Below are 18492 nucleotides of genomic sequence, written 5' to 3'. Positions count from 1 at the left end.
GTGTTACGACAGTTCAGAATCCACGGTCGGAACTCCTTGAAATACCGCTTTTATATGCTCACCGGAACTTTATAACTGGATAAGGAGGACACGTACAGTTCAGTGTTCTCGTAATTCAATTAATCTTGACGTCGTCTCAAAATGGCTGAATGGCAGTAAGAAAAAATAGGACTAAACCTCACAGGTTGGTTGCTTTGCAATTTTAAACAAAATTGCACGGGCGTGTTTGATGTTTGACCGCATGAGAACAGTAAAAGTTACAAATGCAACCATTCTTGTCCTCGTGTGACTCTTAAGTGTGCTGACCCTTTTTGCTTTTTTTTTTTTTTTTTTTTACTGTTGTGCGCGACGTGTCCTTTCGCAATAAGAGCCCTTTTGTTATGATATACAGTCTGAATAAGAGACTACTAATATTAAATATGGATCTATGTGTTAATCTATGTATTATCATAGAGGCTATAGTAGGCTGTACTCGGTCATTTTAGATACGAAAGTGACACGAAATTCGTCGCAGTATAACTGTTAAAACTTGAAATATACACGTTCTTGTTTTATTTTCCAGGGAACTTTCCTAATTTATTGCGTTGTGTGAATGATCCCTTACAAAAAAAAGTCCTACTGGAATATTTTCCATTTGTGAAGGAGTCCTGCAGGAATTGTGCAGTCGTGACAAAATCCTGCAGGATTCCTTCGAAATCCCTCAAAATCACCGATATTCCTGTTGGATTAGGATCCTGTCGGAGTTTTTTGTTGGGGATCCTTGCCATTTGGCACATTTGTTTCATAAACGTGAATATATCTTATATAATTTGACAAATAAACAACTGTAAAGTTACAGCATAGCCTACAGGCTACAGATACTGTGAATGTACGTATAGCGCAAAACAGATAGCTCCCCTGCAAAAACAGAACTGAAAAGTGAAACGATAGCGATGCCTAATGATAACACAGACAAACAGAGTCATTTTACCCACATGGACATGTCGTTATGTGTAAGTTTATCTGGCCTGTGACCATTGTTCTTTATTAGTGACCATACCCACCGGTCTATATATGTGGTTTATAATTAAAAACATTTCTTTCTTCCAGGTGTAACGGATTTACATCCTTAGCTTTTTAGGCAATGCCACCTCTGCCCCACAGCGAACGCCTTCTTGGGAGGCTGAGGACGCAGCGCGAGAAGGGTTTCCTGTGTGACTGCACTGTCGCGATTGGGCAGTCCATGTTCCGAGCTCATTGGAACGTTCTGGCTGCCTTCAGCGGATACTTCAGCTCCCTGTGCGATACTAGTGCAATGGACAAGATCATCACCTCCCTGGATCCCGAGTGTGTGAACGAGGGGGTGTTTGAGAAGTTGATGGACTATGTGTACTCGGGTTACCTTGATGTTGACAGGTAAGCTGTACAGCCAACTGTAATGTAAGTGGAATGCGTTTGTTCACTGGATAAAAAGGCACCCCACTTAATGAAGATTTCTTGATTCATACAAAGCCATGCCTCTAATTGCCACCTTGCTATATGAGTGGAGTGTAGATTTAATTCCATAAATGTAAAAGGCAATTGAGCATGAAGGAAAGAACAGAAGACTGATTCAAAGATGTTTAGATTGTGTAGGTCTGCATCCCTTGGATGCAAAGCATGCTGTCCACAAATGAAAATAATGATGCCCTTCTATTTTTAGAATGCATTTTGTGACATTCCATGTCGATTTCATTGGCCCTTGTTGTGCTCCTCTGTGTAGCTGTTTTTTTTAGCTACAACCCATTTTTTGTGGGGGAAGGCAGGGTATCTGATAATGCAACATCAAATTAAGTTACAAAATTCTTATTCATTGAAAAATAACAACATGGGTGCTGCTGGATGGCTCATCTTGTTAAAGCACAAGGACCCCAATGTCTGCTTTCAAATTTGGACCATGCCTATGTGGGCTGGCAGTTCCCCAGGGTGGTGCACGGTTGGCTAGTGGTGTGATAAGGAGGGCAGGCTGACATTATTTGATTCAGAAGAGAGAATCTGATTGTCTTCACTGTCTTGAATTATACACATGAGGAAATCTGTACGCTGCTCTTGAAAATAATCTGTTTTGAAACCAACTAATACTCGGAGATATTTTGGCATAGACTGTGCCATACAGTAATTGTATTGGATGCATTTTTAAGCATAATATTGTGAATGTTTTTCACTTCCTACGTCTACGCAGTTGCAACGTGACAGAGATTTGCAAAGCTGCCACTTTCCTTGAGATGGAGGAGGTGGTAGTGCAGTGCACACTGACACTGGAGGACATTAAGCCTGTCTGCTCTGAGGCCAGCCCTAGCACCGCGCAGCCTGACCAATCAGAGGCAGAGACCGTGTCCTCGCTGGGGGGCTTCCAGGGACCTTTGACCCTGGAGACAGACGACGCTCCAACGCTCTGTGTACGGGTTCCCGGCCAGGAAACAAACCGGGACCAGACATTCTGGCACAAACCTTGCCACCGGGGGGAGACGGAGACGAAGGAGCGGAGGACCCGTGTCTGCCCCCTGCTGGTGGAGGCATTCCACGCTCCTGGCAACCAGGTCACGGACGTACCAGTGTCCGTCTCCGTCGGACGCGTGGGGAACGAGAGAGGAGGCGCACAAATGCGGTCCCGGTCTCCGTCGCTCGACCGCGGCAGAGGAGACCATAGCCGCCGCCCCCCGCCGAGGCCGGCCGTGAAGAGGGAGAGGGAGAGGGAGAGGGCGAGGAAGAGCTGCGCCCTGAAAGAGAACCGCGGCTCCACCTTCCCGGGCGGGGACGAGGCTGGGGAGGGCGTGGCCGGGGCGGAGCTTCTTCTCGACGAGCAGCTGAAGGCCAAGCCGGTGTGCTACACCTGCGGGAAGGTGTTCTCCGAGGCCAGCAGCCTGCGCAGGCACATGCGCATCCACAGGGGCGTCAAGCCGTACGTCTGCCAGCTGTGCGACAAGGCCTTCACGCAGTGCAACCAGCTGAAGACCCACGTCCGCACGCACACCGGTGAGAGGGCGTGGCTTCAGGCATGTCAGACGCTGAGGGCAGCCACATTTTTTAAGTATGTTTTCAGCATGCTCTTAGTAGTGTTTGCTGATTTGGGGGTTCACATGTGGAAAGGGTCTTCAGTTTTGGCTAACGTCAAAGAAGTCTTGTCCTTTTCTCTCATTCGTTCTTATGGAATCGAATAAGATGCACAGTACGATAATTCTGTGAATTTATGTGGGCATTTACTGAGACATGGAAGGACTGTAAACGCTAGCACAGGGGTCTGAAACCTTGGTCCTTGGGCAGTCACATGACCTGCTGGCTTTCGTTGTTGTTCTGCACTAAATTAATAAATTAAAGTCATTGATTATGCAGTTAACCCACTTAGCCTGGTTACTTGGGTCTGAATCGGGTGCTGATTTTAAGGTGCCAGCAGACCCTGTAGCTCTCCAGGACCTGAGTGGCAGCCCCCTGCTCTTGCGGTAGCACGAAGCTTCCTGCGTATGTTTCCTACATGCAAGTTGTCCTCTCTGTCTGCCAAGGGGAGAAGCCGTACCAGTGCGACCTGTGCCAGAAGGGCTTCGCCCAGAAGTGCCAGCTGGTCTTCCACAGCCGGATGCACCACGGGGAGGAGAAGCCCTACAAGTGCGACGTCTGCGGTCTGCAGTTCGCCACATCCAGCAACCTCAAGATTCACTCGAGGTGAAGCCGGGGTCACGGGAGCCGCGCCCGTCACGCGCGTTAAAGCTAATAACTCAATAACGCTAAAAGAATTACGATCTGAAAGATTGCATAAAATGCTTCGGTTGTTCTTTGTTTTTTTTTAACGGGCGGGTAATTTCGGATTTGAAGCCTTCCAAAAAACTGTCGGTGTTTCCTTGGTTATGTGTTAAGTTGAATATCCCTTGCAATGCCCGGTCGATGTAATCTGTGTGTGTGTGTGCGTATGAGAGCTTGTTTGTGCGTGCATGCGTGTGTACATGCACTCTTTTGCACTTGTTTATATACAACCCCTTAAAAGCCAAGTTTGCACGTTTGAATCCCAGAAAGGGCACTGCCGATGTACGCTTGAGGGTGGTGCTTAATTGCTTCACTTGCTGTAAAGCTACAGCTGTGTTGCTGTAAAATGGTTCATTTGTTCAACTTAAGCTATGCAAGTTGTCCTGAGCTACTTGAACAGATAATAATGCGTTTTAGTTCATTGGAATGGAAGCAGCTTCGCTTTGCTGTTGACCACAGATGCAAATTTCATGTAGGTTTCAGCTATATAAGGGAGGGGAAAAGAACAGTCTGGGCTCAATTGTCTCTCTGCTGCCGCCCTGCTGGCAGGAAGCACAGCGGGGAGAAGCCCTACGTGTGTGACTCGTGTGGCCAGCGCTTCGCCCAGGCCAGCACGCTGACGTACCACGTGCGGCGACACACCGGCGAGAAGCCGTACGTCTGCGACACCTGCGGGAAGGCCTTCGCTGTCTCCAGCTCCCTCATCACCCACTCCAGGAAACACACAGGTGAGGCCTCGAGGGAGGGAGGGAGGGAGGGAGGGGAGGTGAGTGTAGTGTAGGGGGGCGGAGCTTACAAACACTACTAAACATGCTGAGTTTGCATTTTTACTTTTTACTTTTTAGTTAGGGAGTTTGTGAAGTGCGGTGTTGTATTAAAAGCCCTATTCGGACAGGATAAGTTTCACCCGAGGATGAGTATGAGTTTTTAACTTATTATGTGGGTAAATCCAATGGAGCCTTCTGACAGGATAAAAAAATCTGCAGTAACACCCACCCCTATTACTGAGTCTGTCCCTGAATGATAGATATGAAAACATCTGGTAAATTTTAAGAAAGTGGCTCATTTTACGGCTAATAACTAAGATGACCATTCGCATGGGACTAGTATTACCAGAGGACCTTGGTTACCTACTTATCCTCCCCAAAAGAACAGTAGGTAATTCAGTCTGGGAAATTTACTTTGCAGCCAGGTAAAAATTACAGACGTGGCAGATTCTGAAGAGATTGAAATCACAGGAGTAATAGGTAATAATTCAAATTACAGAACATTCTTGGGTGAAATTAATTCTGTCAGAATCTGTCAGGGCTATAGTGAAATATCTTTGTGTAATGCAGTAGATTCCTAAATTACTTTGTTGTTAGACAAAAACAAGCAAAGGATTACATTTAGGGTTTGTCCTTGAGGTTGCCTTGATCAAATAGATGTTTGGAACGCACAGCTGTCTGTCTTCAGTGTGTTCGTGTGAAGTTAGTCCCCAGACTGACGGTGTGTCTGTGGTCTGCCGCGAGCAGGAGAGAAGCCATACGCGTGCCGGACGTGCGGGAAGTCATTCACGTCCTGCGGAGAACTCAACAAACACCGGCGCTCGCACACCGGTAGGTGCAAATGGGCGGAGTCCCCAGGAATACCTTTTCTGTTCGTAGTGCAATTCAGCTTCCCACGAGTCCCCATAAGGCAGAAGTGCTTTATCTTGACTGTGTAATTACAAGCTTTTCAAAGCGCGTTGTTTGTGGATAGCAGAATTACAGCGACGTCCTGGCTAACCTGGTTTCAGCCTGACCTCTCTGCACCTCTGCAGGTGAGAAGCCTTTCATCTGTGAACTGTGTGGGAACCGTTACACGGACGTGAAGAATCTGAAGAAGCACAAAGCCAAAGTACACAAAGGTAAATACTGGCGCAGGTAGTCTTGGACTAGCGCAGCGATAGTCAGATCCCTAACAAACTGGATTTCCTTATTTATGGATCTCTGCTTCTTCTATATTTACTCCTACTCCTACACATATCTATCTCCTGCTTTCATTGGATATAGGGATCTGGGTGTTATCAGCGTCACTGTGCTACCTATGGAAGTTCTATCTGTGACTATGGCTCTTGATGAGTGTTCATCATTAAACAGCAGAACAGATTTAACAATGGCAGTACTGAATGTTCCGTTATTACAAAGACTGTCATGCTAGCATTGTTTTTCTGTGTCTGACCCCACATATTGTAACAACAGAGCTGGGGAATTGCAGGTTCAAATCCAAACTTCACTAAAACCCCCAAGTTTAGTCATCAATAGTATAAATAAAATGAATTCTGCTACGTCAGTGAATATCTTAGCATGCGCTAAGAAAAATAATGTTTCAATTGTGTATTTCACCTGTCCATTTTTGTGTTGTGCCACGAATGTTAATAGATTCAAAATACTGCAATTCAACCTTATTAACGGGAAATCGATACTGCAAACAAACAGATTGATTTGTTGGTTGGTTGCCAGGATGATTGATTAACTGGTTGATTCGATGGATTGTTTTATTGGTTGATCGATTGATTGGTTGGTTTCCTGGGATACGCACCCTCCCTCTGCAGACTCACCCAGCCCAGATCCTGGCCAGAAGCAGGGCGTGTCCCCCGAGGACCCCGTGTTCTGGAAGGCCGCCGCCTCGAGCCTGGTGGAGCTCAAGGCCTCGGAAGCCCCTCCCCCGCTCAGCATCTCCGTCGACCACCAGACAATGATAGGCCCGCCCCCCACAGCAGACAGCAGCGGTGTATCCATCGATCAGCTGCTGAGGACTGCCATTGGCTACACGGAGCCGCAGTTCATCTTCCTTCAACAGCTCAACTGAAAACCTGCCACCATCCGGGTCATTTCCACAGGCCACTTCCTTTGTCAAGCATCCTCAAGCCGCACGTGTGGCAGAAAGATGGTAAGGTCTTCAGCCAATCAGCTTCCCATCTGTCATATTCTTTCAAGGGTAGCCAGGGAGCAAGCTACCATTCAAGCATTCATCAATGCATTCAACCATTTTCATATTTGTCCTTGTAATTAACGCATGTCCAAGCTATTTGTTTAAGTATTTGTATATCTTAATTGCATATCCTCTTTAAGACGGGCCAAGTGCAGTTTGTTCAGCATATTTTGAGCGCGATGTCACATAAACTGTCTACTCTGATTGCTGATCACACTCTCAGTCTTGAGTCTTTAACTTGAAAGGGTACGTTTTCAATGACTGCCACAGGAAATTACAGTGTAATGCTGTAAATTCAATTTCTGTTAGTTAAATTAAAAGGGTCTGTTCTATGACATGTTCTACATTCTCACAGGTCAGAAAGTGTCTTGACATGATTTTGTCCCATGGAAATGGGGTCAAATTAAACGAAAGTATTTGGTTGCTGACTCCTTTGTTATTGTTGTGAACCAGTAGTGGTTACTTCATCTTGATAGCATCAGTGTTGTGCCAACAATGTGAAGCCTCCACAGTTGCCTGTACATGAGTCTCTCTTGTATCGATGTCTAGAAGAATTCCCCTGCAGAATTTGTGAACTACTGGCCCAGGACATCTCAGTGCTGTGTTTGGTATCTCAGGATTATGGTGTAAATCATGAACTGCCATTCCCATTTTCAAGGGCTTGATCTCCTTCAAAATGTTTTTTAAAAAAGCATACAAATGTGATTTGAAAATAAACAACGTGTTTCATAAACGTAATGCGGAAGCAGTAAGGTTCCCTTTAATTGTTGTATGTATTGGGCCCAGTCGTGTGGTCAGGTGCCGCATTGTACGGTCATGTTGTGAGTGCGTTAATGATTTTTCACTGTGCAGATGAATGTTTATTTTCATTTTTCCCATGATCCAACACCAGTGCCATGTTGAGTAGCAGTACCACTTTGGCTGTATTTTACATGGGAACCTGGCCTCCATCTGCATTTTGTTTTTGTTTTTTGGGGGGTTTCTTTTTTGGAAGTTATTTCCTCAGGCCCACATGCAGCCTTGGTCCTGAGGGAGCAGGTTTGAAAGATCACATGGGTCAATAATAAAGACAAAGACCGTGGAAGATCTGAAAGGGGCAGAGGAGCGATACATTTTTTTCCCAGGAGTTTGTTTCCAAGTATGTATTGACTTTTTCCACAAAGTTCAAGTTAGGTTAATTTGCTTTTATAAGAGAAGTCTCTGGCTGTCCCGCCCTGCTAACCTTTGAAAGCCATACATAGATTAACTCTTATCAAGTTAAAAATTAGCATCCTTCCCCATATTATTATTATTATTATGTGTGACTGCCCTCACTGAAAGTGCACAGCAGCTCTCTGGGAAATTACATAGATCGTGCTGAGAGGCTGTGTTTCTTAAATCATAATCATAGAAAAAGACCAGGGCTTATTTCGCTGAACATTCCAAGTTTCCACCAACCGTTAAATCTGAACTGCTTGTTTACAAAGACCAGTGTCTCCTGCTTGGCTGCTGCCATTGCATCACACATCCTGCTTTCTGGTAACAGGCCTATGCAAAATGAAAGGTTTGTCGTTATGTGTTGCAATTGTATCGTGCCATGACTATGGAATTGCCACTGTCTGTGGATATCGTTGAGACATGAATTTCAATTGTAACTGCAGTGTATACAATTGCCATTATCAGTGGCACAATGAAATATGGTACTTTGTGAAGATTTATAAGAAAAAAACAATAAATAATGTTAAATACACATCTACTTTATTGTTGTTTTGCTTGTTTGACCGAGGTAGGCTGTCCGCTGTGTATCAGTTCAGAGCACTGCCTTTATTCTTGCAATGGAAGACTGAACCTTACTAATTGTTTTATTTTACATTACATTACATTACAGGCATTTAGCAGACGCTCTTATCCAGAGCGACGTACAACAAGTGCATTAGTTCAAGGTGCAGAGGTGCAGAAAAACACACTAGAGTGAAGTAAAGATCGTAGTGCCAGAAGTGACCACATAGATCAGGACTCCAATCCTGTAGGGTAACCTGTTCAGCAAACAAACAAACAATCCTGCCAAGTACAAACTAGCACTGAAATCACATTTGCCTAATCAGAATCAGACAAAAACAATCCTGCCAAATAAAAACTAACGTGATCGCATTAGCCTAACTAGGTACATTGAGCTAAACTGTAGGCTAGGGAGGGGTGGGGAGAGGTGCAGCCTGAAGAGATGAGTATTTAGTCTGCGTTTGAAGGTAGTCAGATTCTCTGCTGTTCTGACCGCCACGGGGAGGTCATTCCACCAGCGAGGGGCCGGGACAGACAGCAGACGCGAGCGGGAAGTACAGACACGAAGAGGGGGAGGTGCCAAGCGTCCAGAGGTGGCAGAACGGAGAGGTCTGGCTGGTGTGTAGGGTCTGATGATCCTCTGGATGTATCCTGGTGCTGACCCCTTAGCTGCCTGGTATGCAAGCACCAAAGTCTTAAATTTGATGCGAGCCATAACAGGCAGCCAATGGAGGTCAGTGAGCAGGGGGGTGACATGGGAATGTCTGGGGAGGTTGTAGACCAGACGCTCTGCAGCATTCTGGATGAGCTGCAGGGGTCTGATGGCGGATGCCGGCAGACCAGCCAGCAGCGAGTTGCGGTAGTCCAGGTGGGACAGGACCATCGCTTGAACACTTTATTTGTGCAGGCATGCTTTTTCAGTGTAATAGACAATAATAATGTTTTGTTTATTATCATTTTTTTCTTATTTACTGTTGTATGCATCTAAATGTGGAAATAGCATCAAAAAAATACATTCTGTGAAACTCTTTGATTCTTTAATGAGGAAACTTGTTGCTCTGGGAACATTACTGCTTTAGATACAGATAGTTTCTTGCATAAGGTCATGGTTTAAGTGCTAATGGCAACACACTGAAACATTAAAAAATTGGTACACCTGTCTATGCCTCTGTCTAGAGTATTGTAGAGCATTGGCATTGCACGTTTATATAGTTTCAGGAAACAGGGTGAGTTAGCATTTCTAAAAACAAACAGTAGATGGAGCACTAATCCTGCAATACATTTAATCACAAATCTGTCATTTTTAGGCACAATGATTATACGACCACTGCATAAGGTGCAGCAGCTGCAGTTATGCAGCCATTGTATCGGATGGTGGTGGTGAAGAAGGAGCTGAGCCATAAGGCAAAGCTCTCGATTTACAATACTAGTCAATCTTCATCCCACTCTCACCTATGGTCACAAGCCATGGGTAGCGAAAGAGTGAGATCGCGAATACAAGCGGCCAAAATGGGGTTTGTCCGCAGGGTGACAGGGCTTACTCTCCTTGATAGGGTGAGGAGCTCAGCTATCCAGGAGGACCTCACAGTAGAGCCGCTGCTCCCCTGCGTTGAGAGTCAGCTGAGGTGGTTCGGTCAGCTGGTGAGTGTTCACTGTGTGAACTAAACTGTGTTCTTGGCTAGAAATAGCTGTACAAAATAAGTATTGTACCTTACTGAACCTGTGTTTAGCAGTTGTCTATGACCATGAAATTCACTTTTTGTACGTCGCTTTGGATAAAAGCGTCTGCCAAATAAATGTAATGTAATGTAATGTAATGTCTCTCCTGGGCGCCTTGCTTTGGAGGTGTTCACATCCAGCTGGGAGCAGAGACCCAGGGGTTAGTTGCATCATGATTTACAGATTCATGAATAATTATATTTTCAAGCTTCAAATTGTTTAAGTTATCACATTACCCAGCATGCTGATTTTCAACATACCATTTAGACCGTATGTCCAGAAGAACATGCAATCTGAACATTTTTTTATATTGGCACCTAATTTCTGTGTGGTTTGTTTCTGCATTTGTTGTATGTTTTATTAACCTATGTGTGCCTTCCTTGTGAATTGTAACCTGCAAAGGGTTAGCTTGCACAGCATGTAGTAGGCAACAGAATGCAGGTGTTCAGGAAAAGCCGTTTGACCTGCAGTCTAGGTAACAAGGCCACGCCCTCCAAGTTTCTGATTGGAGGGTATATTTGATGCTGTGAGGTCACAAAGGGAGGGAGTAAAACTGGTCTGGAAAACAAAATAGTTGCCCTGAAGAGGTACATGGAGCTAATCAGTTTATGTAGCAATTAGGCATGTCCAGCTTTCATATGTTTTTCAAGCACTGTTGACATGGTGTCCTTAAGGCATAGAGAATTCGTAGAGCATTTTCAGAGACAAGCATGCTAACTTCTGAGAATTGGAAACATGACTATATTTGCCATATTGTAGACTCTTGGAGGGTACAGCTTAAATGCAAGTACTGACCAGGATGGTGGCTCGCTTGCTGTCACGTTACAAAATCCTATTTTCTGTTGTGTCCTGGCTGCGTATCTGTGTTCCCTGGCTGTGCAGTTTTATGTCCTGTCTGCGTAGCTGTATGTGCTAGTTGTGTTGCTGCATGTTTAGGTGTGCAAGTTTGGTGAGTGATTTATTATTCGTTGTGAGAATCCTCTTCGCACCTTGCACTGTACATGTGGCCTGACAGTGAAAGAGAGAGAAAGAGAGAGAGCCAGACAAACACAGGAAACAGAGAGGCTGAACACAAACAGTGAACCCACAGTTACACCTCTTATTTGCAGGCAAAGCTCAGTAAATACTTTGAGAGTTTTGCCCAGGGTCTGTCCCCCACTGTAGTGACCCAGCTGTCCACTAGGTGGAGCGCAGATGCCCTGCTGACTAACTTATGTTTTGTTTCATTGGCCATGTTCAAGTTTACTTACCAGTTTGGAGCAGGATGCCATTTGCAGACATACCCACACAATTCTGTACATCACTTAAAGGTATAGCATTTATGCATCACATTGAATGTGAACCCGCAGTCTGGCTACACTCCCAGTTCTATCACCATAGTAACGGCCATGTTTCCATTCAGGAACCACAGGACCAGAACCTTCATCCACAGGCCTCTGAGCACCTTATCTGTAAGATGGCAGCTTCTGTAAGGCTGTCACCCTCTAGAGGGCATGTTAATTAACAGATTTTAGTAATTGTTTAGTTTAGTTCAGTTTATACAGAAGTATATAGGCCATAGCCATCGGTAGATTCCACTGCTAGCTATCAGAGTCTGATGCTGATACTGGCTTTGGATTGACTCCGTTGTCATTCCATTGCCACTGGGTATGGCAGTTTCAAGTTTGTCAACAGCTGGAGATGAAAGGTCAAAACTTTCTGTTGCACACTGTGCAGTCCTTCTTGGAAGGGTCAAGCTGTACTGGGTGTAACAAAGTTTAAATAAACTAAACTGTGATCAAATGATTTTAATAAATTGAGAGAATACAACCTTGTGTCACAAGCTTTATGATTGGCATGTTCTTTGTTTTTTTTTTCTTCGTTTTTTTGTGATCAGAAGGCCATGCGGTGTAGGGGTTTCAGAACTGAGCTGTAATCACAAGGCTACAAGGTTGTCTGTTTGAATTTGACAAACATTCAACAATTTTATGAATTTATTGACTCTCTAGTGTAGTGATTACCTGGCCAATTGAAGTGGGTAGGGAATGCATTGCATTACAGTCACAAATACAGTCACAAACCTGGCCTAACAACACTTCTGCCTGCAACAAGCTAGATTTCTCAGGTCTTCTATCCAAGCACTAACCAAGTTAAAAGAGGTTGAATGTCAGAACATCTGAATTTGAAACAGGTATAGCCAGGTATCAGTAACACCAAGTATGGAGCCATACTATGTTCTTCAGGATGTTCATTCTTCTACAACTAAACTACTTGAACTTGAACTAAGGAACAAACACAATTTTTTCTTAGACCAAGATGATGTATAAAACCGTAATGATGTGCGAAACAAATCCCTAAATGTGGATTTTGTTTATTCCTACTTAGAAGTTGATTGGTGATTTAAGTGGAATGTAAGTTCAGCCTTCCAGTGCATTATGGTCTGTGACAACTGAAACTCATCCAGAGGCAAATGAGTTACCTGAGCTAAAATCTAAGTATGGTATCACCTATGTATAATATGATACCTGTATTTAATATAAAATTAAGTATTTAAAATGGAGTAAAACTGCTTCAAAACTGGCTGAAGGGTTAATGTAATCTATAACTTTATGGAGCCTCTGTCATTTTTTAAACATCTTTAGGCCAAACGTTGATTTTGTCTCAGAAATTGTCTTAAATCGAAAAATAAAAAATAAAGTTCATAACTGGGCACTGATACATTTTTAGCATGTTTATGGCTGATATTAATGTTCAGCTTTGATTTGATTTTCAATAGAATCACTTATATGTAATATAAAAACATAAAAATCCATGGTGATATTTGGCTTTTATTTTGAAGGTTTTGAAATATATATATGTATGTATGTATATATATATATATATATTTGGAAGTCTGGGAATTAAGGAGGCTGTGACAGCAACTGCAGCTTTTGATCATGGACCTAGGGAAGCCTAAGGCATTTATAGAGCTCTTTTAGAAGTTAAATCAGTGCTTATCCCCTTTGCCTCACTGTGACTCTCTAATGCACGGCCAAAACAAGGCGAGCATAAATCCAGTTTAAAAAGCTTACTCTGTAGATATTCTTAAATTAGCGGTGTACATGTCTTAATGCCTTCTATCCTTCATTGTTAAACACTGCATTTGTGATTTTGTTCTCTTTTTAATATAACCGTTCTCCCTTAACCCAGTCCCATAGCTGGCAGTGTACATTCTGGGAAATATTTGCTCAGATTAATGAACAAAGCAAATTATGGCATTGTCCTTATATTTTTCTGTTTCTTCTGTGAACAAAAAGTGAACAAACATGGAAAAAAAATCCATAGCAATTAACACCAGTCAAAAAATTCCAAAAAGCAAATACAAAAATTAGCTTGAGCGTAATTCGAGTCATTTCATTTGTTTATAATTAGCAAAACTAATTTTATACTTTAAATTTAGATTTAAGAGAATACTTGTTATATGCTTGTAAATAAAAGCAGAAAATTATTATGTTAAAAATGTTCAAAATAAGGCTAATATGAACCCTAATATGAGCCTAGTCTTAATCTCATCTTGATTTTTTGGTACCCTGTATCTAATTGAACAATCGATGATTATTACACCTGGTGCACAGTTGATTTTTAGTAGCGCTTTCGTGATGTAACGTGCAGTGCAGTTCATGAGTTTTTGGACAATGACACGATTGGACAATTGTTGTTTTTGCTCTGTACTTCAACACATTGGATTCGAAATTAAACTATATGAGCTTAAAGAACAAGCTGTCAGCTTCAATTTGAGGATATTTTTCGTCAATGGGTTCTTGTTTTCTTTTCTTAAGTGGTGTTGCAGTTTCTTATACTTATTGTGTTATGTTTACTGCTACAGTTTAAGCTTATTAAGCTTATTAAGTTGTATCTTGGGCTTGGTGTTTTTATTACACTGTATGGCGATAGGCCTCCGTGTTGCTTGCTGCACTTTGGACCTCATCCCTGCCCTATGTCCACAGAGACCATTAAACTGAACAGTTTCATATTCAAATTACTCAGTGCAACAAACTTGTGTGGGATTGTATGCATTTTTGTGCATGTACATATACTTGTTTGCATTTCTCTGTGCAATTGATGTGTACGTATGTGTGCATTTGTCTGTGTGATGACTGTGTGTGTGCGTATGTGCATTTATTTTGTGCGTGTGTTTTTGCATTGTCGGTGCTTTTGGCACATGTATTTATGTGTGTATGTGTGTGTGCATGCTTTTGTTTGTGTGATCGGTGTGTGTGCATGTGTGTGTCTGTGTAACAGTGTGTGCATGTGCATACTTTTGTTTGTGGGACCGGTGTGTGTGTGTGTGTATGCTTTTGTTTGTGTGATTGGTATGTGTGTGTGTGTGTGTGTGTGTGTGTTGCGTGTCTGTATATCTGTGTGTGCGCGTGTGTGTGCATGCTTTTGTTTGCATGATTGGCGTGTGGGTGTGTGTGTGTGTATCTGTTTGTGTGTGTACATGCTGTTGTTTGTGTGATTGGTGTGTGTGCAGGTGTGTGTGTGTGTGTGTGTGTGTGTGTGTGTGTATCTGTTTGTGTGTGTGTGCATGCTGTTGTTTGTGTGACTGGTGTGTTGCTGAGACAGTGGTGTCAGACAGCTAGCTCAGGCCAGCAGGAGGCACTGACTGGAAAAAACAGCCATACTGAATGGGGAGCCCGCTAATTATCAAGAACAGGACAACCCCGCCCAACTGCTGTACACCTAACTGCAGACTAATGCTCTTTATCCTCACAGTATTAAAAATACATCATTCTTGGTACTGCGGGGCATACAGTAAGCAGGTTGTAATCACAAACTGTCAGCTTAAGAAGTCTGAGGGGATTATCCTGGCAGCACATTGAGGAGGATTTTTAGTCAAACGGTCAACCGCCGCTCCGAGGCCTGCACCCAAACCTGTGTCTTGGCCCCATTATCCTTCCCGGTCATACCTGCGGATAGATCCGAAACACAAACCTGATAAATACACATAGGGCTCAACAGAGGTGAATTCCCCTCCGTGCAGTAGGCCCCTTTAGGGTTAAATTGCCTTTTACCGACTGGAAAAAGAAGCAGAGTATTTAGGTGTCTTACTACTGGCCTTAAGTGCTAACAAGGGATTACTGAGGTAAACGCTGAAAGAGGTTTAGCGTCCATGATTAGGCAGTACTCCTGTAATTACATTTCAGCGCCACGTCAGGCCTGCAGTTGGACGAGAGATCGCCGTGATGTCAGGGAAGGGAGGGCTTATATGGAGGAGATAAAGGAGGCTAATGAAGATAACGCGAATCTGTATTTAAAGATCTTTTTTAGCTAAGGCACCGGGGCTTGGCGCAGGCCGTGCGGGCGTGGTCTCCGAGCTGCCGAACCGGTACGTCTTTGCGTTTGCCAGAGAGGAAGCGCCTCGGCCGAGCAGGGCGCCCTGGAGGAGCGGGTTTTTTTTTTGTTTTGGAGCGGTTTGCGTTCGGTTTCTCTCTGCCGCGGGACGCTCGGCTTTTACAGCGGGGACTCGCAGGTGAGTCACTCGAAGGAACTCTCGATTTGAGGCTCTCCCACTTCCTGTGCGCCGTCTGATGTGTTGTAACGACCATCGCACCCATCCTCTCTGTTTCACACTCTCTCCCCTTATCTCTCTCTTCCCTCGCTCGCTCGTTCTTCTGCATATGGTTGCGGTTCTCTTATCTCCCTTCTTCCCTCACTTTGACAGTTGTTGTTCTCTGTCCTCTATCTCCGACTACGTGTACTGTACGTGTCTGTCTCCTCTCTTTAACACTCACTGCATCTATCTTTTCTCACCATTGCCCTCTCTCTCTCTCTCTTTCTCTCTGTCCTTCTCTCTCTTATGGTATCCCTCTCTTTGTCTAAAGCGGAGATGCTAAGTGTGAATCCTGCACTTTCTGTTGTGAGGGTCACGTAAGCATTGTTGCGTAAGAGAGAGATGGAATTGCAGTTTCTTCCAACTGCCCATAGGGCTAAGTATGTTTTAATACACTGAAGGTATTTTGGACTCTTTCTAAATAATAATTCATTAAATATGGCAATAAAGTTGGTGTTTACATGCTAGAAGTCTCCCAGACAGGTCATTTTTGCATTACTCCACAAGGTTTAAATTTCAATGCTGTATCACTTTCCAGTGGAAACAATTGCTTTCTTAACAATGAGCCCTTGCTTTCAGGGTGTCCTCTATGATATATTATTTAATGCTCTATGAAGGTTGTTGGTTTTTGTGTGGGGTAACAGTGATTGAGGTGTTGCTAATATGTTGTCTAATGTGGCCTATTGTAGGGTTGATTTTGATTGTCAGCAGTTTTGCTTTAATTCAGTCATTTAATTAGATTATCAGGCAGCAAATCCACCAGTCTGAACCCTGGTCTTAGACACTTACTGTCTCAGCAAGCTTACTTTTCCAGGGAGACTCAAAACTTTGCAAATTTGGTATGTTTACGCTGCCACTCAGGTCAAAGGTCTAACAACAGGATTTGAACCAGCAACCCCTGCACACTGTATGTCCACCCTCAATTGGTTCTCTTGTCACAAATATAATTTACACCCCTCTCTCTCCTTCAGTTGGTTGATGTGGCCTTAGATGGGAGGGAGTCCAAGTCCTGAGAGGGGGCGTCCATGCGCGCACCTGACTAAAAATGTTTTTTTAACAGACACATTGGAATGAATGTTGGATTACTAGCATAGCAGTGCCTATCCATGTAAACACCATCCCCTCTCATTCTCCCTATCATACGCTTCCTCTCTTTACTTCAGCCTTGTTATTATCAGTTTGAGATCCTGTTTAATACGTGGTGTGCAGATATAAATCTCTCTATAGAAGGTGTGTGTGTGTGGGGGGGGGGGTGGATCAAAACAAAACGAAGCATCTTTTGCCTCGGGGCCGAGCACGCTGCAGTCATTTCCACCTCGGCATGAGTCACCCCCCATAAATGCGCTCAGCCTCCAGCCAGAGGCCGCTGCAGACGAGGCCGACCTGTTCCTCCGCCGCTCGTGTTTGTACAGGCCCTGCTTTTCCTGCTGGATTAATGGGCGAGCGCGACGGTGCCAAATCCTGTCTCGCTTACCGGTTCCTCCAGAGTCAGGGGAGCTTAAAGGCGGTTTAAGACGGCGTGTTTCTGACAGGCGGTCGGCTGGGACACTAACGCTAACCCTGCCCGCGTGCCGTTTCGGGGCTGCTTGTAGAGACGGAGGAACGTCGGCGGGTGAGTGCGACTGTACTTTCTGAGTTTCGTTTTCTGGAATCCTGAAACCTCTCTCATGCCGCGTACCACTCTAGAAATGAGCTCGGGTAGACAGGGGAGTGAAGATAAATTCTGCACAGTGTACGGAGAAGTGTGCTTGCATAAACACGCTCGCGCGCACGCACGCGCTCACACGCACGCACACACCAAGACACAGGAGTAAACAGAAAGATCCGTAGACATGGACAGACCAGCAGACAGACTGTCAGACAGATGTGTGCGCACACAGAGATAATGAGACGCACGTGCGCGCAAACACGCGCTGCCAAAGCTCTCTCTCCCTCACTTCCTTTTTGGAGACGAAGGGTCGGTCTCTCGCTTGTTTTTGTAGATGTTCTCCGGCTCAGTCTCAGTGTCAGTCCCTGCATTGGTGCGTCCCACAGGTCTCGGGGATCCTTTTAGTTGCAACATTGACAGTGGGACATTTTTGAAGTGCTCAAACAACCCAATCGTGACCCAGATTTGTCCCAAGGTCTTTCTGGGACATCTTCGTGTGCTGATGGAGGCTAATAGGATTAGCACCCGTGGGTTATTGTCCAGGATGCTTACAGGCAAGGTTTGCTGAGGGTAAAACTCTAAACGGGTGGATTAACTCCAGCACATCCCGTTAAAGTGCTGCATAGCCAGGATTTAACTAATAGGATCTTGAGGGAAGAAGGGGCCTTGATGGGGGGGAGGGGGCGGAGTGGGGGTGGCGGATAGCAAGGTTGCATTTGGGGGTCAGCAGATGTTCCTGGCAGACTTCTGGACTAACTGGGGATTAGAGGCCTGAGATTAGGTGGGTTTCTCAGTGGACTGTGGGACAGGGAGTAATACTTGAGCCGAGCAGCTCATATTAGGAGCACTTTGGAGCTGGGGGGCACGGGGTGGTAAGGAGTAATACCTTTCATGCATGCTCAGGAAGGCAGTCACATGTGTGCCCTCCCAAATGAATACAAATCAACTAAATCTGCAAAGAGTTACAGAAGAGAGCACACACACACGCACACACACACACACACACACACAAAATCATGTTTCCCACATAAGCAGCTTTCAAAGTACAGCAAGATATGAGGGCATTTTTTGTCAGTCCTGGAGT

General features: G+C 44.4%; 1 protein-coding gene across 4 annotated transcripts; it reads left to right on the top strand.

Annotated features, from left to right (window-relative positions):
- Positions 1-6: 6 nt before the first annotated feature.
- LOC135256721 (myoneurin-like) lies at positions 7-8446 on the top strand. Of its 4 annotated transcripts, none has more exons than XM_064338780.1 (8): positions 7-184; positions 1090-1395; positions 2201-2994; positions 3519-3678; positions 4306-4484; positions 5271-5354; positions 5558-5644; positions 6332-8446. In XM_064338780.1, exons 2-8 carry the CDS (start codon positions 1124-1126, stop codon positions 6586-6588), a joined length of 1833 nt encoding a protein of 610 aa, XP_064194850.1. In that variant the 5' UTR covers positions 7-184; positions 1090-1123; the 3' UTR covers positions 6589-8446. The 4 variants fall into 4 exon arrangements, with proteins under 4 accessions (XP_064194850.1, XP_064194853.1, XP_064194852.1 ...); XM_064338783.1 differs by having other exon boundaries at positions 5212-5354; positions 6332-6470; XM_064338782.1 differs by having other exon boundaries at positions 5212-5354; positions 5534-5644; positions 6332-6470.
- Positions 8447-18492: the final 10046 nt, after the last annotated feature.

The sequence above is a fragment of the Anguilla rostrata genome, chromosome 6, assembly GCF_018555375.3.
Source record: "Anguilla rostrata isolate EN2019 chromosome 6, ASM1855537v3, whole genome shotgun sequence".
Classification (NCBI taxonomy): domain Eukaryota; kingdom Metazoa; phylum Chordata; class Actinopteri; order Anguilliformes; family Anguillidae; genus Anguilla; species Anguilla rostrata.
The sequence above is the reverse complement of the archived record's forward strand: the minus strand, read 5'-3'. Positions and strand labels throughout refer to the sequence as shown.

Bases quoted from the DNA above. Each gene is read 5' to 3' on its own strand.
- LOC135256721 (XM_064338780.1), top strand. From the start codon at position 1,124: ATGCCACCTCTGCCCCACAGCGAACGCCTTCTTGGGAGGCTGAGGACG. The intron at 2,995-3,518 runs GTGAGAGGGCGT...CTGTCTGCCAAG, and splicing joins CCACGTCCGCACGCACACCG to GGGAGAAGCCGTACCAGTGC. The intron at 3,679-4,305 runs GTGAAGCCGGGG...CCCTGCTGGCAG, and splicing joins AACCTCAAGATTCACTCGAG to GAAGCACAGCGGGGAGAAGC.